The sequence below is a fragment of the Ovis canadensis genome, chromosome 7 (genome assembly GCF_042477335.2).
Source record: "Ovis canadensis isolate MfBH-ARS-UI-01 breed Bighorn chromosome 7, ARS-UI_OviCan_v2, whole genome shotgun sequence".
NCBI lineage: Eukaryota > Metazoa > Chordata > Mammalia > Artiodactyla > Bovidae > Ovis > Ovis canadensis.
Genome location: NC_091251.1, coordinates 55,816,346 through 55,838,666, shown reverse-complemented (window position 1 = coordinate 55,838,666; position 22,321 = coordinate 55,816,346). Strand labels below are relative to the sequence as shown.

The following is a 22,321-nucleotide window of genomic DNA, read 5'->3' as shown; positions in this document are numbered from 1 at the left end:
GTAATGAGACTGAAAGTGCACTTAGCTGCTCAGTCACGTCCAGCTCTTTGTCACCCCATGGACTGTGGCCCGCCAGATTCCTCTCTTCATGGAATTCTCTAGGCAAGAATACTGGGGTGGGTAGCCATTCCCTTCTCCAGGGGATCTTCCTGACCCAGGGATCGAACCAAGGTCTCCTGCGTTCCAGGCAGATTCTTTACCGCCTGAGCTACCGGGAATGTTAACCATCAGCACTCCCTCTATGCTAAGACTACCATCATTTCACAAAGCAATGGAGACACAGGCCAAGAAACTGCACAAGGTCACACACGTGTGGAAAGACAGGGCTTAGACAGAGGTGGCCACAGGGTAAGGGGAGGGAGGGAGGAGGCTAGAAAGGCAGACAGGAGGCGGGCACACAGTCTGGCTGTACAGAAGCTTAGGAACGGGGAGCACCACGCTACTGCTATCCAGCAGGGGGACCACCCTGAAAAGGGCAGCCATGTAGCTCCTGAATAATCCGACATCCTGACTGTCCTGGCTCCCAGACTCTGCCTCATGTGGTCATGGCCTAGCATCTCAGAAGAGATAGGGGCAGGAGCTCCCACCCAATCTGGTCCTGCCCTCTCGTTTTACATATGAGGACCACATGGAGGCCCAGAGGTGAAGTCACCTGCCGAAGATCAGGTGGCCAACTAGTGGCAAAGCTGGGATCAGAGGTCTCGTGGAGCCCCTGCAGTTAACCGCCCCCCCAACCCCACTGCTTGGTGGGGAGCACCATCCACCTTCTGCACTCCACCAGGTCAGAGAGGACTGTCTGCATTCATGGCTCTGTGCCCACCACAGTGCTGGTCTGCGGTCAACCCCCAACAGTGCCCAGGAGAGGAAGAGCCCTGCCGCCTCCCTGCCTAGATCGATTTCCCAGTGTCTGTGGCACCTAGCTGGGGGGACTGCCCAGTGCAACCACGTGTCTGCTCTCATTCAACCCAAGCAGCCGTGGCCAGGGGACTCTTCGAAGGGTTCAGCAGCCAGGGAATCTGAGCCCTCCACCTTGGGGCTGGGTGAATCCTTCAAAGGCCTGGGATGAGACACACACTTGGCCTTCCCGTGAGCAGACCCCCAAATCCTCCCACCGCAGCTTCTAGTTTCTGCAAACCCTCCGTCCTGGCTTCTCGTGTCCTTGAACTGCTCGTCTCCATCAACTGCCCTGGTCAAGTGACCTGTGGTCCCCACCTCTCAACAGCCAAGCTGCTCTTCCCGAGCCTCAGCTAGCTCACTTCGCTAGTGAGAGGCCCAGGTGCGCTTGCCACTCACCCCAGCCCTCCTGTGCTGCCTGGCGGTGCCCGGTCACTGTGGCACTGAGGCATGGCTGAGAGCTGACCACCTGGTGTGGTAGCCGGCGTGGCACTGGGCAAGCATAGAGCAGCCCTCCCAGCCCAGCTGTAACCCCCCACCCCCAGAAGCGCTGGCTGCATCTTCTGCCCAGCCTGGAGAGGTTCCAGGCTCAGTGAACACAAGAGCAAACAACCAACGGGCACCTCGGAGGTTTCAGGTGCAATTCTAGCCCCTCACATGTCTTAACATTTAATTCTCACAGCAACCTGAGGCAGATAATACTATTCTTATTTTTCCAGATGAGTAAGAAAAAACAAAAAAATCCAGACAAATCTTTCAGAGCTTTCTGGAGTGCGTGAAGACAGGAGGAGGCAGAAGTAAGCAGTCTGGGCCTGGTGACCACACTCCATCACCATAGGCACAACGGGCACAGCCTGCCTGCAGGTGTCTAGTGGACCCACGGCGGCTTTCTCACACTCCGTGTTAGCAGCGTAGCCTGAACGTGGCCTCACAGCTTATCCTCTCCTCCCCCCATCACATCCCAAACCCCAAAGGTACTGTCAAGCAAGAAGCAGTGCTGTGACAGCTCTGGGGAGCTGGGCGGGCCATGGCCAGGTGGGAATGGAGCCTGGCCAGCTCAGAGCCTTCCTTCTCCCCCATCCTGCTTGTCCCGTCCAGGCTTACCTGAGCATGCAGGGCAGCGGCAGCAGCGGTGGCGGCTGGGTAGGTGAACGCAGTATGTGAGATGGCTGGGGTCAGCTCTGTAGTGTACAGAGGGTAGGGGGCCCAGGCCTCTGGGGATGCAGGGATCAGAGCAGCCCCCATCAGGTCATCTGCAGCGGAGACAAGAGCCCCCATCATCAGAACGCTGGCTCCCCCTTGCACCACCCCATTCCAAGCAGAGAAGGGGACCCAACGCTATCGTTTAACATGAGGTCCCTTCTCAGCTCCCCCGAAGGACCCCAAGACTCTAGGAAAGAAACCATAGTAACTTGGCCAGGCTTGGCAAGCATCCTGTCTGCTTCAAGAAGCCCTCGGATGGGCTCGTCTCAACCAAGAGGATCAGAGCGGGCTGCGAGGAAGCTGGGCAGAACCGACAGCTCAGGAGCCCAGGCTAAGGTGCAGCAAAGGCTGTGGGGGTGGAAGGAAGCCTGGGACCCGCGGGCATGAGTAACAGTGGGTGCAAGAAGCTCCTGGAAAAGGGGGCGAGCGTCCACTCCCGCAGGGGTGCCTTCTGCATGCAACTTCATCCACAAGGGCCCCCAGCTCTGCCAGGTAGAAGGCAGCAGACGGCCGCTGAGTGCCACTCACAGGGGTCCCGTGCGATGAAGTGTGCTCCAAGGGTGGGGTGAGCATTGGTGGGATTTGGTGTAGCCATTAGCTTGTTCTTGGCCATCTTGGTGTTGGCTTTGGCAAACTCTAGCCTCAGGGTCTGCGGGTTCTCAGGATCAAAGCGAATACCCTGTGAGAAGAGGAGGAAGGGAGAGGCTTTACTCTGTGGGACCCAGACTGTCCACTGCACACCTCATGATCTATCTTGAAAGACTCAGCCACACAGAGGCCAAGACAGAGGACACGCTGGTTGGGACTCGTAAGGAGTGGCGTTTGGCACAGATGGTAAAGCCAGAGATTCTGCCCCAGGATGGCTGGGGAAGGTGTGTCCGCGGGCCCTTTCCTTAGGTGTGGAGTGGAGGAAGGTTTGCGGAAGACACAACAGAAACCCCACTGTCTAGAAGTCTGTGGGTTGGAGAAAGGCCTGTTCTCCATCTACTCACGTTCAATGCGTTCTTGGCTGCTTCTGCTCCTGCCCGGCTGTCAAAGATCACAAAACCAACAGGCTAGTAGGAAAAAGAAAGAACACCCTTGCATCTCTCCCAACACTCCATCTCCCCCTCAAGCATACAAAACAAATATATATATATATATAATTTTTGTCCGTAGCTTCCTGATGTTCAATTGGAAGAACAGTGAAAGGTTCTTGGGCACCAAAACTCTCCCACCCAGGTACCACTTTCTGGGAAATGATGCCAATAGAGCGTTATCCCACTGCATGAAACATCACCCACTCTTTTGCTGTTGTTGTTTAACGCATGCAGGTAATTAAGTGCTAGTGTTGTGCCCAGCAAGGAAGGAAACACTGATGTATCAAGGGCATGGGAAGGATCCAGGTTCAATCAAGGGGCAACAGGTTCAAAACTTTTCCGACTGCATTCTGCCAAGGTTCAGTCCAGACCACAAATGGCCCCTAAAGACTCTGGGCTCCAGAACTCCTGGCACTAGGGGCCAGGGCACAGCCACCACCTCCACGGTCCTCAGCCTCCAGCCCCACTATCGTTTCTCAGGGGCCAGAGAGGGGGGCCAGGAGCTGACCGGCAAGGAGAGGGAACCTGTCTACTTTTTCTTCCTCTTACAAAGGAGGCTACTTTTTCATCAGCCCAGGACAGGACCAGGATGACAGGGGGCAGGTCTCAGCTGCTAGGTGCTTCATGACCAGCTTAGGTCCAAGCTCAGCAGTCGGTCAGGGCTTGGAGGAAGAAAAATATTGGAGAAATTACCTGTCTTGATGTGAGCTTGATCAGGGACCCTTCATACCCCTGCAGAGAGAGGTAATCAATAACAGGGAAGGTCAGGCGCCTCTGTTGTACTACCCCAGCCACCCTGCAGCCCCACCTTTCCCCAGCTCACTCTCTTCTCCCCCCAAAGACGATCCACCCAGATCTCCACCCCACACTGAGCACCCTCAGCCCTCAAGTCCCACATCACATGGCCTCGCACGTGGGGTGGGCATCACGCGGCAGCATTCATCCTCTCGGGCGGGAATTCCCCTTTGCTCCATTAGCCTGTCATCTGGAAGCTCAGACCTCCCCTTTTTAAGTTTTCTTATCCGCAAATGGAAATGCCACGTTGAATCTCAAAGATTCCTTATATGGCAAAGTCTACTGAGGTTCTACCATCTCCACTTTACAGATGAGAAAACAGAGGCTCAGAGGGGCTCAGCAATTGACAAAAAGCCACACGCGAGTCAGCCGAACCGGGGCAGAGAGCCAGGTCTGCGATCATGGTTTCTAATAGTTCTGCTGCCCAGCTCAGGTCTGGACTCATTCCTGATGCTTCTCCTCCATCCGAGGCTCTGCCCATGGGTGGCTGGGTCCAGACTCACTTTGAACGGCCTGAAGAGCAGGTAGAGTTCTCTGGGTTTAATATCCACAGGGAGCCCACTGACAAACAGTGTCCGGACCTGGGGAAGAGACCATGGTGGTGAGGACCAGGTTTACAGGAGAACAAGGATGACGCCTCCTCCTTCGGGAAACGAACTGGAGTCCTTCCAGGGTTGAAGGAAGAATTCAGGATTTCCTGAGACTCCTTGAGAGGCTGAGGCAAATGAGCAGCCAGAGTTTGACAGCATTTAACCTTCCAGAACGATTTCTGGGCCTCCCCTCTCTCGGTATCCATCCTGCAGGCATCGCAACAAGCACGAGCGGAGCACCTTTGTGCAGACTGTCCACTGCCCAGCAGCCCCAAGGGGAGCCCTGTCTAACAAGAGCACAGCCCAGGGACCCCTCTGAGGCTTGAAGAAAGCTATGGTCTAAGCAAAGGTACAATCATACATATTTTTCAGAAGATGGGGAGAGAAGGCTTGTCTGGTTTGATAGGGAGGCAAAGAAGTAAACTCTACACTCTGGAGGGATTTCATCAGAGGGCCCAGCACTTTCATATCCATCTCTTCCTGCTTTCTAAGCCAAGTGTAGGCTCTTCAGTGGCTGGGAATGTGTTGTGTTCTTGCTTCTCTGCCCAGCTCTCTGTAGGGTGCTGGTACTAAATGTTTACTGAATAAGGAACTTAGGGAAGGAGTCAGAGATGGAACAATGATGCTGGGCTTTGAAGAATGAGTAGGATCTTGCCAGCTTCTAGTGAGGCAGAGGATGGTGTAAGTTTCAAGCCTTGCCCTCAACAAAGTTACAAGCTGTAGTTAAAGCTGGGTCTCGATACCAGGTGCCCATCTCGTGACTCAGGTCTGCCAAACCTGACCTCCTGAACGGTGGGTAAAGTCCAGGAGAGGACTGGTGGGAAAACTTTCTTAATTTACCTCTGCTGGTTAAATGCAGCCAGCAAGACCAGATCAGCCCGTTATTATTACAAGGGAGGGAGATTTTCCAGAGTGTAGATCCATCAAAAACATCTTGAAACTGTGCTTTCCTGAGTAATGAAAGTCTGAAAGAGTAGAGCTTCCCAGTACACTTGACTCCTGTTTTGTTTTTGGCTGCATAGCTTTCGGGACCCTAGTTCCCTGACCAGGGATCGAACCCTTGCCCTCAGTAGTGAAATCTGAGAGCTCTAACCGTTGGACTGCCAGGGATTCCCTCAACTCCTGTTGCAAGTTGCCTCTCATACCATGAAGCCAAAAGTCAGTCTTCAGGTCATCACTGACAACTAAGGACAAGTTTACACGCCTGGTGCCTCAGATGGTAAAGAATCCACCTGCCGTGCAGAAGACCCGAGTTTGATCCCTGGGTCAGGAAGAACCTGTGGAGAAGGAAATGGCAACCTGCTCCAGTATTCTTGCCTGGGAAACCCCATGGACAGAGGAGCCTGTCGGGCTACAGTCCACGGGGTCACAAAGTGTAGGACACAGCTGAACGACTAACACTCTCACATGCCTCAACCTACCCGTCCCATGGTTTATTCTAGAAAGCCTCTAGTGTACCACATCCCCCTCCAGAGGCACCAAAGAACTTCCGTGCTCTGATGACGGCCTGAGAGATGAACCCAGGCAATAGCCTTTCTGGAGACAATGGCGTAAACTAGGAGCCCAGAGCAGTCAGGCCAAGTTACACCCAACACACACACTCTCTCTCCAATGACACACGTCAACAACAGAGACAGGAACGGCAAAGGAAACCAGCCCCACCACTGCTCGGAGCCAGCGGCCCCACCCCCATCCCCACAGGAGTGGCTCATGGAACAGGTGAAGGACAGCTCCTTCTCTCACGGGAGTTTCCACCCAGAAGCAAACTGAGCAGAGTCCCTTGCCAGTTAGGACACCCCGTCCCCTTCAGTGATGCCTTCCCTCGCCACACACACTTCTGCTCCTGGGCCGGGGGTGAGGCTTCCCCATGTCTCACAGCCCTTGGCCGCTGTGTTCCTGCACGCACAGCTCCTGAACACAGCCCTGTTCCAGAAACATCTGGGAGAGACCAGACAGTCCAGGCTCCAGGAGGATTCGCTCGAGCTCCTGGACTCCAGAGGGCAGCTGTCCTCAACACCCCTCTGCCCTGTGATGAAAAGGCCTCTCATTTACATGTAAACCCCCAAACAGACATGTCTCTCTCGGGTCATGCAGCTTGTTTTTTTAAAGGTAGAAGGACTCAAAACCCAGGTCTCCCTCCCAGCTGCTCACCCAGGCTGGTAGAGACGATGCTTGCTTTGGGGTACCTCACTGGAAAGCCCAGCCTACACCCTCGAGAATGGACTGAAAGTGTACAACCCAGTCAAGGCCCTGTTCCCTCCTCTCAGGATGACGGAACGCACTTTGGGTCAAACACACAGAACCAGAGCTGCCTCGCAGCAGAAACCTCTCCCTCAGTTCTCCCCAGGGGCCACCAATCTCACCCCGGCTAATTTTAAATCCTTCCTCCAATGGCTCCTTTCTGGCCAGATTTCCCCAGAGGCCCCCTAAAATAGAAAGTTCTCAGCACAAAGTTTCCTGCTTGAGGAAGCAGACGGGAGTGAGTACAGGGGATCTTTCCCTCGTTCCCAGATCACACCCTGGTTTCCATCCTTCTCTGGCTAAATGACTCTTTTCGTCTGCTTCTCATCTTTTAGGTTCTAGAGGCTACAATACAGGTCTCATCCTGTCCTGGGCCATTATCCCTTAGGAAGCAAGCCCAGGTCAAAGCCGCTATGGGTAACGTGGTGGGCCTCTGTCTGCCAGCCCACCCTTTGCTGGGAGGCTAACCTGAATGCTCTCCTTGGTTCTTACTTGACCCTGGACACCCCAGCAAATAACATGCCCTCTGTCTTGTCCCCTTTTGCAGACATGGAAACCGAGGCCCCAGAAAGGACTCATGAAAGCTTGGAGCAGAGCTGGGTAAGACCCAGGAAACCCCAATTCAGCCATCCGTGCCATTCATCTGGCTGTGGGGAAGAGGGAGCTGCGACTGGGCAGCCTCGTTAGCCCCAAGGATGGGTCAGGTGCTGCCATGCATCCTTCCAGTAGCCAGGCCCTTCCCTGGGTGCCTGTTTAGGATGACAGGAAAGTTCCAGTGACAGGAAGCATGAGCTTAGCAGGCTGGCCAGTCACATGTCGAGACAACAGAGTTTCCAGAGCCCACCGACCCGCTGTGCTGCTTCAACTGCATCAGGTCCTGCCCCAGCCCACTGACCCCAGGTCCCCAGCAAAGACCCACACAGACCCACTGCTCGGCAGCTGCTCATGCTGCCCCACAGCCTGCCCCTTCCTCATTCCTTAACTAAAGCGCATCCACCCTTCAGGTCCCTCTATTTCCTCACTCCGTTTTCCTTCAAGTCTTACGAAGGCCCTCAAAGACCCCCTGGTCATTTACTGGTCCTACCAGCCTGCACTCGCCTGGACTCCAAAACCCACAGGCAGGAGACGAGTCTCAAAACTTTCCTATCCTCCAAGGTGTCTAGAGCCAGGCTCAACACCTGAGACCTCCCCCATCTCTACACCCCTCAGTCCCTCCAGAGAAGGGACTCAGAGCCACAGACAAATGTGGCCGAGCATAGCAGAGTGCTGCCATAAATGGGAAAGGCTTTAGTTAGTGAGACCAGGGTTTGCATCCCAGCTTTATGCTTGGCTTGGCGAAGCTGCTTCATCTCCCTGAATCTCAGTTTCCTTACCTGTGCAACACAGATATCATCCACCTCCATGATGACGAGCACACTTTGCTCTATGCCCAGCATACTTTATGCCCAGCATCCAGGAGAGGCTGAACAACATGCATCTTCACTTAGGGCTCTTATGATCTCGGCATTTACCTGCACAAAAACCTCACTTATCAGGTACCGCAAGCCATAAGCCTAAGGAGGCTGGGGGGCTTCCCTGGTGGCTCAGTGGTAAAGAATCCGCCTACCAATGCAGGAGACGTGGGTACGATCCCTGGGTCAGGAAGATCCCCTGGAGAAGGAAATGGCAACCCACTCCAGTATTCTTGCCTGGAGAATCCCATGGACAGAGGAGCCTGGCAAGCTACAGTCCATAGGGTCGCAAAAGAGAAGGAAACGACTTAGCAACTCAACGGTGGGGCTGGATCAGGCCCAGATCAGACTGGCTAGGAATGTACAGGAGACGACCTTGGGCAGTCGCCGGATTCTTTAGTGCTCCTTTTCCCCAGGGAGCTCATGTCCAAGGTGGGAGGCACTGTGGAGACCAGTTAGTTCAACAACCTTATTTTATAGACGATGAAACAGAGGCTCAGCATAGGAAGCTGACAAGACAATCTAATGGCACAGTCAGGATCCTTGGGTTTGGCAGGGACAGACACACCTTCTGTAAGGTCTGGTCAACAGTCCTGTGTCTCAGGCCAGCGCTGGTGACCACTGCTCCATGCCAATCACTAGTGCCAGCCTCACGACAATAGGACACAACCCTCAGCAAAGAGTCAAGCACAGACAAGGGGTCAGGGACCAACTGCCATTGACACAAGATGGAAAGATTAACCAGAGAACCCATGGCCTATTCCACAAGGCTTTCCAGGTGGCTCAGATGCTACAAGAATCCGCCTGCAATGTGGGAGACCTGGGTTCAATTGGGAAGATCCCCTGGAGGAGGGCGAGGCAACCCGCTCCAGTATTCTTGCCTGGAGAATCCCATGGACAAAGGAGTCTGGTGGGCTACAGTCCATGGGGGTCACAAAGAGTCTGACATGACTGAGTGACCAACACTCTCAACACAGAAATGTTTCAGGGTAATTGGAGGAAGTGTAAGGGGTTGCTCACACAATCCCAGGCTGCCGGGAGGCACCAGCCTTGTTTACCTGGGGCCTTCTCCTTCCATACACTCTCTCTCTCCAAAAGCATTCACACAAACCAAGAGAATACCTCCCTTGCCACAAAACATGGAAAGCAACCACGGTCCTGTTGAAATGGTCACCTTCATGGCAAGTACCAGCAGATCATGCTGGACCACGGCCTCATCCTTGGCACAGTTAGAAGGCAAGTTTGGAACAGGGTGGAGAAGGTAGTGATTGGGGAGGGGTAGAGAAAAGATAAAGAATCCTTTGCAATCCCCTGGTGGCCTAGTGGTTAGGACTTGGTGCCTTTACTGCTATGGGCCAGGATTAGAACCCTGGTAAGGGAACTAAAGATCCCACAACCTTGGTGGATCAGCCAAAAAAGAAAAGATGAGGAATCTTTAGAGGCCAGTGAAAGAAGACACATGTTGAGGAACCTGCTGGAAGCATCAGATTCAACACAGACAAGGAATTTGGCCAGAGAGGTGTCCCCATACAGGACCGTCACAGACACGGTATACGGCCTTCACGATGGTCAGAAGCAGACTCACTGGAGGCCCCAGCCAGCACCAGGCCTGCCTAAGGCAACAGGCTGGCCTTCGGCACAACGGTGTCCCCAGCCAGCATGGCACGGGGGCTCCCAAGGCTGCTCACTCAAGCAAGCCCTACTGCCTATCTTGCTCTCAGGCTGCCGGGAGCCAGGGAGTCCAGCCCACAGGCTATCGCTGGTGGGCAGACTTCCAGGGGTCGGCTCGGTCTTCACTGTGTGGTCCTGGGCCCCTTTCCTCCAGCTAGAGCCAGATCTTGGGTGCATGGAGCTCCCAACGACCTCTGGCCTGCTCCTCCCTCCTCCCATGCTCTGGGGAGGGGCGGAGGAAGGCACAGGAAGTGGTGGCCTCCACCCTCAGCCTTACTTTTTTTTTTAATATTTATTTATCATTATCTTGGCTGCACTGGGTCTTAGTTGGCGGTGTGCAGGATCTTCATTTCTTCATGCGGGATTTTTTCTGGGGCGTGGGGGGGGGCACAGACTCTCCAGTTGTAGTGGGTGGCCTCCAAGAGTGCCTGGGCTCAATAGCTGTGACATGCAGGCTTAGATCCTCTGAAGCCTGTGGGATCTTAGTCCCCCAGTCAGGAATTGAACCTGCGTCCTCTATATTCCAAGGTGGATTCTTAACCACTTGACCACCAGGGGACTCTCCCTCAGCCCTTTTCTCTTTTCTAGACTGTGCTGGGTCTTTGTTACCGTGCACGTGCTTCCTCTAGCTGCAGCAAGCGGCGTCTGCTCTAGGTGCGGCGCACAGCCTCCCTCTGCAGTGGCGTCTGTCGTGGAGCCCCAGCTCCAGGGCACACAGGCTTCAGTGGCTGTGGTACCTGACTTAGCTGCTCTGCGGCACGTGCAATCTTCCCAGACCAGGGACAGAACTTGTGCCCCCCGCCTTGGCCGGTGGACTCTTATCCCCTGGACTACCAGGGAACCCTATCAGACTTATTTTGAGGCACACACGGCCCAGACCACATGGGAGGGCCCTTCAGGAGGAAAACCAGAGGAAAGCCCTCATGTGGGATAGGACGGGGGTGTGGGGTCCGCAAGGCTAGTCCCCAAAGTACTCCCTCCCTAGTGGGGGAACCCCACACTCAGTCAGTCCAGGCTGGGGCCTGGCTGCTCCACCTTCATTCGCAGCATAACTTCCCAGGTAAGGGCAGCAGCAGGATATTGTGGCTGAGAGGATGGGCTCTGTATGGACCAGTTTCTTTCGTTGGGTCTCAGCTGTAGCATGTGGGTTCCTCTCTAGTTTCAGTCTGTGGGCTTAGTTGCCCCATAGCATGTGGGATTTTTGTTCCCTGACCAGGGATCAAACTCGCGTCCCCTGCTTTGGAAGGCAGATTCTTAGCCACTGCACCAGCTTTTACAAGAGATGAAAGGGGTAAACACTGCTGTCAAAACAGTGGTTCATCCTTGGATATTAACCCCCCTTATCCTTCAACTCCAAAAGACAACATAGCCTCCTTCCAAACCCCAGCCTTGTACTGTCCAAGACAGCACCCTGGACTCCGGGGACCCCCTGTTTGGGGCCCAGACCTTTGTCCACAAAGGATGCTGAGGTAGAAAATATCAGGGCCACCCCCATCCTTCCCCCACCCCCAAATAAATCCCAGTGGTCCACCAGGAATACTACTCACTGGAAGAGAACTCATGAACTCGTGCCTTCTAGGCAAATCTCTGCCTCACAAGGCTAGGAAACTTGACTCTGGGCAATAGAAACATCACACCAAAGAGATAAAAGACCCTCTTTGAAAACTGATTCCTTGTAGCAATCCTTTAGCAACTCTGATAGTTAGAATCCAGTCCAGAAAAGGAACTGTTTCAACTGTCCACTCCATCAAAACATCTTGCTAGCTTTGAACCCTGCCTGCTTGCTGCTTAGCACAGGGAGCCCTCCTGGTGTCATCTGGATGGAAAACACCACTTACAGAAGCGGGTGGGGGAGGAGGGAAATCCAAACAGGGGAAAAACAAGCCTCTCAAAAGCCCCGCCCACATCCTTCCCCAACTCCCAGCCCTCTCCAGCAACCCAAATGCAGAATATCTGAGCTGGGAGAAACCTTATTTTTAGCTGAGGTTCAGGGAGTTGCTCCAAGTCACTGAGCACGTCAGAAGTACCCCAGTGTCCCCAGGTGCCCAGCTCACAAGTCAAGGCTCTTTGGCAGACCTTGATCTCACACCACCAACCCACTCAGACCCCAGTGGGGGTCAGCCTTAGGTGTCCAGAACAAGTGACCTTCAGCGTCTGAGCTAAGAGGGCAGAGTGATGCCTGGGGGAGCACGGGGGTTCCACTGGAGGATCCATGGTTAGTCTTAAACAGTGAATTATATACGGAGGTCAAAGGGAAGGCTGACAGACTGCCAGTTCTCAGCAGCTGAGTGGGAGCAGCTGTGTGCAGTGGGGAAGGGGCTAAGAGTAGAGCAGGGACCCTCACGGCCTCAGGAAGACCCGAGTCCAAACAGAAGCCCAGGACAGTTTATGAGCTTCAGACTGCATTACATAAAGCTTGCAGTTTTCCTGCTGCAAACATCCACTGCCCATCATCCCGCCCAAGTCAGCTCTGGCTTCTCCAAGGGGAAAAGAACCATTGAGAACCAAGACACAGGACTCAGGCTCAGCTTCCTGCTCGGCCAATAGAGCTGACACCGAAACAAAAGAAAAAGTGCCTCAAGCCAACTATCAAAGAGCCTGATTGAAGTCCCAGCCCTGAGGCCAGGCAAGTGGCTTCAAGGCCTTCACCACTGCCTCAGCAATAGAGAGGAAGGGTGGGCTAGAGGCAGGGCCCTTCACACTCTGACCTAAGAAACCAGGGGAGGGGGAGAATGTGATGGAGTCTCTGAGTGATGCTCAGGCACTGTCCTCCATGGGCTCAGGCCTCCTACATCTTTCTTTTTGCCCACAAGACAGCAAGGAAAGGAGGAAAGAAGGGGACAGAGGTTGAGAGGGTGAGAAAGCAGGATGCTGGAAGCCAGGCCCTGGGGGTTTCAGCGGGGTCTCTCTGCTGGGGCAATATTGCAGCTGCCAAATGGAAACCTCAGAGCCGGCACCGTACCCCTGCAGGGATCTCAGGGGCCTGGGCCTTTTCTTCTGTATACATGTGTAGGGGGGTGGGGTGGGGCTTGGTTCTGCCTGGGTCCTGTGCTTAGCCTTGGCACTGGTAGGTCACTCTTACCCCTCCCAGGGGAAATAAGTCCCTCTCAGTGGGGCCACTTGACGAGAGGTGGATGGAATGTGGTGACATGGCCCGCAGACCCAGGACTTATAAGGGCTGAACAAGGACACGGGGAAAAGAGCAAGCAGATACAGCCAGACAGCAGAGCAAACAGATACAAACACACACGCTCCCAGAACCCCAGGCCTCCTGTGTCCTCCAGGGAGCTCTGGGCTGCTCAGCTCCCTGCTAGGACACTGCCCGGCTTCCCTCCAGCAGGCCCCATCTAAGACACCTCCAAAGTTACCACAGTCCGACCTGGTGGGGAGAAGTCCAGGCTTGGGAGCTGTTCCACAGTCCTGAGCCTTCCTCTGACAATTCTGGCCCCAAATCACATGAATCAGGGCCTGACTCTAAGGCCCTACTTTGGGCAGCACTTTGTAATTTCCACTTCTTTCACAGCTACCATGGGAGTGTGAGCCTGAAGGGCCTCTGATGTAACAGGCAGAGTGATACAGACCCATTTCACAGATGAGGAAACCAGCTCAGGAATTAGGTGCCTGGCCAGCCATTGGCCAAGCTGGGGGTCAAGTCCAAGTCATCTGGGAAGTTAGGGCGGGAGGAACTAAGATGGCCTAAATACAGCTTTGGACCTTATCAATTCAGTTCAGTCGCCCAGTCATGTCCAACTGTTTGCAACCTCATGAATCGCAGCACGCCAGGCCTCCCTGTCCATCACCAACTCCCAGAGTTCACTCAGACTTACGTCCATCGAGTCTGTGATGCCATCCAGCCATCTCATCCTCTGTCATCCCTTTCTCCTCCTGCCCCCAATCCCTCCCAGCATCAGTCTTTTCCAATGAGTCAACTCTTCACATGAGGTGGCCAAAGTACTGGAGTTTCAGCTTTAGCATCATTCCTTCCAAAGAAATCCCAGGGCTGATCTCCTTCAGAATGGACTGGTTGGATCTCCTTGCAGTCCAAGGGACTCTCAAGAGTCTTCTCCAACGCCACAGTTCAAACGCATCAATTCTTTGGTGCTCAGCCTTCTTCACAGTCCAACTCTCGCATCCATACATGACCACTGGAAAAACCATAGCCTTGACTAGACGGACCTTTGTTGGCAAAGTAATGTCTCTGCTTTCCAATATGCTATCTAGGTTGGTCATAACTTTTCGTCCAAGGAGTAAGAGTCTTTTAATTTCATGGCTGCAGTCACCATCTGCAGTGATTTTGGAGACCCCCAAAATAAAGTCTGACACTGTTTCCCCATCTATTTCCCATGGAGTGATGGACCTTATAGTCCAAGCTATTTCTAGCCCCAAGAACGGAAGGCTCCACATCATGGGAACACACCTGGTCACAGCTGCTGTGAGCCCTGTTCTACACCTCATTAGGGAACCCAACCAAGCAGCATGAATTGTGCTATGCAGACTCCGTGCTCCCAGGCTGGCTGGAGGTAGGGGCCAGGCCTGCTTTCCATCTGGTTCCAGACTGAGAGACAGGACCATGCTTTCAGAGGCAGTTCAGAAAGACAGGCTCACAGGGCCTCCAGCACCAAGATTCCGGGCATGGCTTCCTTCCCCCACTGTACCATCCACCCACCCTGTCCGTGTGGTCAGCCAATACCAGGCAGGGTCTACTGCCTGACCCTGTGGCTGGGAAAGGTTACAGGTATCACCACCACTACACATCATCCCACAGATTCAAGGAGTTGTCCTAGGGCAATCCCATGCCCTTCCCCTAGCTCCAAAATCAGTACCTCCAACCCTTAAACCATGTAACATTAATCCACTGAACGTGACACCGTGCTCCTGAACCCAGAGCGCCAAGCCCTTCACATCTGTACACCACCCGACTGAGGCAGGTGAAGTCTGGTGAGTTTCCTAAAGGGATGCTCCTGTCGGGAGAGAGTTTCTGTTCAGGGATGGAACCTGTGTTCTAGCTTGGAGCGGCCCTGTCTCCAGCACAGTAGGACCCCTCCATCCTAAGTCGTGCCCGTATACAGCTGCAGCTGCACATCAGAACAGGGACCAGCCTGGGAGGAAGCTCTTCACAGCTGTGAGAGCAGCAAACGCTCCCCAACCTAGGTTCAGGTCCCATTCCAAAAACTTCTCCCGATCTTTCCCAATTAAAACCCCAAAGTCCAAACAAACAAATCACTCACTTGGGAAGGAGAGTGGCTAACCGCAAAGAGGAGGTAGAGACTCCAGGACACTCATGGCGTGGCATGGTTCAGGTCAGGCCCTGCCCCTTCTCCTTGAGGGTGCTAGGCTTGGTCAGAACTATATAGGCAGCCGTGATGACTTCACAATCAACGGCCTGTCTTCAGTTGGCTCTAAATGGCTGTAAATGACCGATGGGCCAAGGCAGACCCTCTGACTACACCCAGCCCCTGCTATACTCTGGAGGCACCCAACATGAATGGATCCACCAGCAGACTCTTCAGGAATGGAGGACTCAGCGATCCTGCCACCTGTCTAGCCTTGATATACCTCACAGGTAACCTTATTCTTTCCATCCAAGGATGGAATAGGGAAAGAAGCTGAAACTGGGGAGGTCACACTGGTCCCTGGGCAGGCAGTAGACAGGGTTCAGCACAGGAAGCTCTGGGGCTGTCTGCAGTTCCCACCTCACAGCAGCGTGGTCTCTGAAGTATAGGAGATGGGCTCTGCCCGGGTCCTCACACTGTGCCTGGGGTGTGAAGTCCCCTCTGAGGTAGCCATGGTTAGGGGATGGCAGAGAAACTGACAAGTTACCAAATGCTGCTGCTGCCCAGAATCAACGGCCGAGCAGAGGCTGGGGGCCCCGAGGTACGGCCAGAACCCAACACTCTAGCTGAGCTCTTGGTAACGCGAGATAGGCGGCCTTGGACCAGGAGCTCAGCCCTCAGGGCAGGTGGGAGGTCACCTCTCCCCTGCCTTTAGGACTCTCTGGAGAACCAGTGTGATAAATGGGTGGAAATAGAGCAAGCTGAGTGCTGAAGAATTGACACTTTCAAACTATGGTGCTGGAGAAGACTCCCGAGAGTCCCTTGGACAGCAAGGAGATCAAACCAGTCAATCCTAAAGGAGATTAACGCTAAACATTCACTGGAAGGACTGATGCTGAAGCTGAAGTGCCAATACTTTGACCACGTGATGCAAAGAGCCAACTCATCGGAAAAAAGACCCGGATGTCGTGAAAGATTGAGGGCAGGAGGAGAAGGAGACGACAGAGGATGAGATGGCTGGATGGCATCACCGACTCAACGGACATGAGTTTGAGCAAACTCTGGGAGCTAGTGAAGGACAGGGGAGCCTGGCGTGCTGCAGTCCATGGGGTTGCAGAGTTGGACACAGCTCAGTGACTGAATGACAACACACGGGTGGAGAGTGTGAGAGCAGAACAGAACATCCCACGGTTCCTGTCCTGTCTCCGCTCACAGTGCTGGCCAGCCTCCTCTGCTCTGCTCCACCCCAGAAATGGAGATGAGAAATCAGAATGTCCAAACATTGAATGACACTTAGAAGCTTGTTCTTACTGCAGTGAACCAGTCAGGCTGGCCACTTACAGAGACCCAAGAAAAAGGCCTCCCAAATGAAAGGCAGTCACTTTGGAGTTACTTGAAGTACCTTTTTTTTTTTTTAAGTTAAGATGCCCAAAGCAATAGAGAATCAAGGGGTTGGGAGGTGAAGGCGGTCAGCCCCAGCACAGGCTACAAGGGGGATGTACTGTCTGTAGAGAATTCACCTGATCTGGTTTTTATCACCACACAATAACAATTCTAAACATCATCTGTCATAAACTGCTCCTCCCGCAGGGGCTGACAGCTCCCACCACCCACTTTCAGGATGTGACCAACTCAAAGAGAACTAGTCTGGAGCCAGCCCTGGGCTTCTATCTGGGACCCTGTCATCATCTAAAGCTCAGCCCTACAGAGCCCAAGATGCAGATCCTCTCCCCTCTCCCCCTCAAGCCTCATCCAAACCCCAACATAGAACAGAAGAGCCAGCAGAGTGTGTTAAGAGCAAACTCTGGGTTCAAATCCCAAATCAACCATTCACGAGCTACATGAAAGCTATTCAACCTCTGTCTCAGCTTCCTCATTTATAACATGGTAATAAAATAAGTACAGCACAGCGCTGTTATGAGAGTGAGATGAGTTAAAATGGTCAAATGCTCAAAACAACACCTGTTATAAAGACTAGATATGGGTCGACAGTACTGCAAATAGTTCAGTCTCTCCATTAGGTTATCTGAACAGAGGAGACACATCCCAGCAATCCCCAGGGCAGAGGGGAGTCTGATCTACCAGAACCTGTCTGGATTGACCTGCTCAGGTCCTGTTTCCAGGTAAAAGCCCAGAAGCATAGATGCTTCCCTCCCCTTATCCCCTAGAAAGTCTTCAGACAGAGCACCAAGATGTCCCAGATCCTGGCAAATATTTTTGGTGGCAGAGAAAAGAAAGGGCGCAGTGCCCAAATCACACACTTGACCCTAAAATTCCTTTGCTCATTTGAGAGCTAACCTTGACCCATCCTGACAGAGGCTAGGGACCAAACTGGTTCTTCAGAGACCCCTAGAGGACACACGATGGACCCTGGGGTACCAGACCTGCAGCAAGCAATTTTGACCCAACTTTAGTGGATGCAAAGGACAAAAATGGGGATGGAGAACACAGAGGGGGCAAGACCCTTAGGTCAAGCTGTAGCTCCCTTAGCCACCATTAACCCTGCCTTTCTATAACTTACCGTTAAGCTGGCTTAAAACTTTAACTTTTAGAAACTTGAACTTCACCCCTACTCCAAGATTCCAAATACCCCACTCCTCACAGGGGGTCCTCAATGAGTAATTACTGTAACTTAATACTACCTTGTCTTATGAAAGTGAAGTCTCCGTTTTCAAAATAGAATATACTTTCAAACCAAATATATCTTTCCCCAGAAACTATCCAGCCATCCCTCAAGAATCACGAAGCCAAGACAATGCATGGGTCTGGGTCTGGGCAGCATCAGAGGCAAACCCAACCTGAGCTGCGTTCTTGTGCGATGTTACATCCGCACCTCCTGGAGCTCAGGCACCAGCCAAGACACACCCGGGGGAGAGTATAGCCTCTAGACTGAAAAGGACACTTGATTTTCTAACCCATCTCCTTCCCAAGTGACAGAAAAATGCCTTCCTCCCAGGCCTGCATGATCTCAGGCTGTTCATAATGTGGCCCCCAGCATCACTTCAACATAACAAATGCCCCGCAGTCACCCAAATAAGCCACGTGGTTCCACAGTCCACCCCTACTTTCATATGCACTATTCCCTCTTCTTGGATGGCCTCTCCCATTCCTCCAGGTCTAACATCCACCCACTTAGCCACATATTCCTCGCCTTCCTAGGTTTGCTTTAGCTAATGTCCAATAGCCAACCGGGAAGAGCCAGCCTAGGTCAGCCCTGAGAGGAACCACCTCTGCTAAGGTGGATTTCTCCAACGGTGGCTCTTCGGGGTTGCAGAACTGCCTACCTAGAGGGCATCTAGGCTGAAGAGAATATGTCCAGTTCCTGCTCAAACCACCAATCTAAGATGGAACCCTGGCTGAAGAGTTTTTGGAAAAAGGGCCGACTCTAGTGCTTATGTGACCAGAGCAGATGTGGGGCTCCAAGAGACCACGGCGGCCCTTGGTTTTAGACCTCTGTAGTAGCAAGAGCCCATGCTCCCTCCCCAGCACCGACTGCACTGATTCCCTGAAGCACTACAGGGCTGTAGCCCACCTCTGCCCACAAGGAGAGAAATTCCACTTCTGCCCTCTCTCAGAAAAGCTACTCAGAAAAAAGTGACAAGTACCTCAAATTTCTCCAAGATTTTAGACTGGCCACATGGTTCACCCTTCCCACTTCAAACGGGTGGGTCTGAGGGTCTCAGGTAGGGTAAAATCCTTGCTGAAGTCAACCCTCCAGCAGAAGTGGTTCTGGGTCCATGTCCAGCTTCACAGGAGATGGACAATTTCAGTAGAGACTCCACACACACACAGCAACCCTGTCACCCTCCCCCAACTCTCAGGGGAGACTCTAAACAACCAGATAAGGTCAGGATGGGGTCCTCAATGCCAAGAGATTGTCAGCATCAAAGTCCAAGACAGACAAGGCCTTTAGGAGCCAAAAGAACCCCAGCCCACACCACACTCGGGGACAGATGTCAGACCCTCTGGTGTAGTGAAGGGTTATGTATTCCACCTTTCCTTCCCCACAGAAAGCGGGATCTAGACCTAGATTCTCAAGATGTCATGCCATTGGTGGACTGGGGCTGGCACCAGGCCTCTGAATTGCTAAGAGTGGGAGCTAGCCCAGTGACCCTCCCTCCACCCCTCCCACAGTAAGGAGCCCGGCCCAGCCTGGCCAGTGCCGCCATTCTGCACCAAACCTATAGCACGGAGGCCGGCATCACCGGATGGGCAGCAGGCAGCACCGCCAACCCCCACCAGAGGCTCTGCGGTTTCTCCCCCAGACCAAAGGGAAGGGAGCTCAGGGTGGATAACTGGCCCTTGGTTTCCTGGGCAAGAGCCTGCCGGACATGGCAGGAAGGGTCTCCTGGCCCTACAGTGACACAGCAGAGGCCCCTCCAGAGACAGAAAGAGCAGCGAAGCCTGCCTCCTTTCCACAACAGTTTTGTCTCCGCTGGCCAAGCTTCTGGTCTCCATTCAATGATAGCCTTAAGGCTATATCCACACACCCACCCCTCCACCCCGAATACACACAGCTTCCCGGTTTTGCCACATCCAATTAACCACCCAGCTGCTGGTGATTCCACGAAGCCTTCAGACACCCTCCTCCTAGCACATGGACGGTGAACATTCCTTGTAGAATCCCACCGGGGCCAGCTTTGGGGTCCTGGCTTGGCTGCCAGGGCAAAATCCGACAGAGGAGAACCAGGGACTGAGAGTCTTTAGGCAACTCCTTCTCAAATCAGTCAGTTGACATCTGGGGCCGTGAAGAAAGCCCGTCTATCCCGCCATGAGTACAACTCTAGTGAACCAAGGTACCGCGCAGCTGGCCCAGGCCTCCAAGGTCACGAGGAAGGGTCAGGGTGGAAAGTGCAAGGGAGCGAGGGTGCCGCCCGCCCGCCGTGCTAATCCCGCTGTTTCTCTCAGCCGAGGCGGGAGTCCCGGCCATGCGGGAGGAGCGCCTCGCAAGAGGACAGCGAGCCGGGCGGAGTGCGGAGAACGAGGGACGCGCGTGCAGCCGGCGCGGGGCGGACGCGGCTCAGCTCGCCCACCGCGGGACGCACGGACGGCGGCCGGCGCGCTACCCGCCCCTAGCCCGGGAGGGCGGGGAGACAATGCCCAACCGGCGGGGTAGTCCAGGCCGCACGCCCCCGCCCGCCGGACACCGGCTGCTCCTCCCCGGCCGAAGGGCAGCGGCGGGAAGGCGCCGGGAGCCGCTGCCAGACCGCGCGGGGGGCCGCGCGCGCCCCGTCCCCCGCCCCCCTCCGCGTGCACTTCACCGGACCAGTCCCGGGGCGCAGACCCACCTCCTCCTCCAGGGTACCGCCGGAGCCCGTGCCCGCGCCGGTGCCGGTGCCCGCGCCGCTGCTGTGCTCGCCGTCCGGCTTCAGGTTGCTCATGGTGCGGGGGGTGGGGTGGGGCGGGAGTGGCGAGGGGAAGGGAGCGCGGAGGGCTAGCGCGGCGCCCGGCCCCGGCGAGGAGGTGGGGAGGGCGCGGTGAGCAGTGCGCTCGGGGGGTGCGGGGCGGGGTGGCGGTGAGAGGGGCAGCCGCCGCGTCGGGTCGGGGGGTCACATCAAGTTTGGCGGGTGCGGGAGGCGGGGAGGGGGTGCGGCGTGGGGAGGCACCGGGAGCCGGAGCGGAGCCGGAGCGGCCGCCGCCTCCGCCTTTTCAATGCGACCGGCGAGTGCGCCCGCGGCGGCGGCGGCGGCGGCGGCGGCGGCGGCGGCGGCGGCGGGGCGCGGGGCGGGCGCCGGGGGAGGGGGCGGGCGCCGGGAGGCGGCGGGGGGCGGGGGCCGGGGGCCGGAACCGGCCTCAGCTGGGGCCCGGCCAGCCCCCTCCCCCGCCCTCGCCGCGGTCTCCGAGGGAACGCGCAGCCAATCCCCGCCGCGCGCTGCGGGCTCGCCCCGGCCGGGGCTGCGGCGCGCCAGTCTGCGGCGGGGCTTTTCCCCTCTCTCCCGCGTCCTTTCTCTCCCTCTCCCTTCCCCCTTTCCCGTCTCCACCACGAGTTTTTAAACTTGGGTGAACTCACCCAGAGAACTTTCTTAAAGGGACCGCGCGCACCGCGCCGTCCCAGCCCGCCGGAGGTGGGACTGGGTGCCAAGCGCCCCACGCTCCCTCGCCCCCTCGTCGTCTTCAGCCCGGCGGCCCCACGCGAGGGGGCGCCCGAGGCGGGACTCCAGGGTCGTCCGCTTCAGGAAGGAGTCTCCGCTTTGAACTCTGACCTGGGGTTATGGGTGTCCGGCGCGCTCTCACCTCCCCCCAGCTCCCCCATCCAGCCAGCCAGCCCCCGTCCGCCCTCTCCTGCCTCCCTCCCAGCGTCGGACTTGTGGAGGGCCAGGTTCTGGGGCTCATGGCCCAGGCGGGGCTGATACCTGGGCTTCGGCCCGGGCTAGGCGCAGTCTGCTGCGTGACCTTGAGGAAACCACTTCCCCTCTCTGGCCTCAGGCTTCCAGCCCAGAGGGTGGGACTTAGACCGCAAACTCCCCTCCCGCCGGCAGTCACCGACTAGGACTCTGGGCTGGGAGACGAGTCTCGGGGATCCAGTTATTAGCCGCTGGAGGCGGCGGGGTGGGTCGGTACCTCGAAGGACCGAAAAGGTTTCATTCGTGCGCCCCACTCCCAGCTTTAGGGTCCTCGCCTCCCTCGGCTTAAATACCACCCAACACACACACACACCCGTCACACACAAACCCACGCTTGCACATCTTTTTCCCTCCTCTTCAGAGCCCGAGGCTTGGGCACGGGTGCGGTGACTTCCCCCTCCGCGGGTATCAAGGGCGCGGCCCCCGGTTGGGTTTTCCTTCAGACTTTTGGAAACCCGCGCCGACCGCGGCCGGCCCCTGACGCCACCTTGTGAAAACCCGAGCCCACGCCGGGTCGCGCTTGAAGCGCAGCAACCTGGAGCCCCTCGGAGCTGCTCCAGGATTGGAGCAGCAACTCCTCCCCAGCGCCCCTGTCCCCACCTCGACCTCCGGGGCGTCCCGGCCAGAGGCTCGGTCGAGACTGGAAAAGGCTCTGCCAGGAGAGGAGGGAAGTCCTGCGGGACCCCGCCCAGAATCAGGCGTCTCCGGGAGTGCTCTATCGCTTTGCACTTGGTGCCTGTTCAGACTTTCCCTGCCAAACCTCGAGTGGCACCTGTATTT

At 55.5% G+C, this 22,321-nt stretch overlaps 1 protein-coding gene and 1 long non-coding RNA gene across 11 annotated transcripts in view; one reads left to right on the top strand and one right to left on the bottom strand.

The window, feature by feature from the left end:
• The window catches only part of RBPMS2 (RNA binding protein, mRNA processing factor 2), a 39,728-nt gene extending 17,545 nt beyond the window's left edge, over positions 1-22,183 (bottom strand). For 2 of the 9 annotated variants that reach the window (XM_069596189.1, XM_069596191.1), the window contains exons 1-7: positions 22,142-22,183; positions 5,707-5,838; positions 4,475-4,552; positions 3,870-3,908; positions 3,090-3,152; positions 2,626-2,776; positions 1,999-2,147 (exon numbers count right to left, since the gene is read on the bottom strand). In XM_069596189.1, the coding sequence (XP_069452290.1) occupies positions 1,999-2,147; positions 2,626-2,776; positions 3,090-3,152; positions 3,870-3,908; positions 4,475-4,552; positions 5,707-5,709 (483 nt within the window). In that variant the 5' untranslated portion in view covers positions 5,710-5,838; positions 22,142-22,183. Of the gene's footprint in view, positions 1-1,998; positions 2,148-2,625; positions 2,777-3,089; positions 3,153-3,869; positions 3,909-4,474; positions 4,553-5,706; positions 5,839-6,712; positions 6,763-19,712; positions 20,269-20,485; positions 21,401-21,873 lie in introns of those variants that run through there. The other 7 variants (XM_069596194.1, XM_069596192.1, XM_069596193.1 and 4 more) reach the window with 7 other exon arrangements.
• The window catches only part of LOC138443578 (uncharacterized), a 32,344-nt gene continuing 30,378 nt past the window's right edge, over positions 20,356-22,321 (top strand). Inside the window, exon 1 of one of the 2 annotated variants that reach the window (XR_011258210.1) lies at positions 20,356-20,569. This is a non-coding gene — a long non-coding RNA (uncharacterized lncRNA). The remainder of the gene's footprint in view (positions 20,570-22,321) is intronic. The other variant, XR_011258209.1, reaches the window with a different exon arrangement.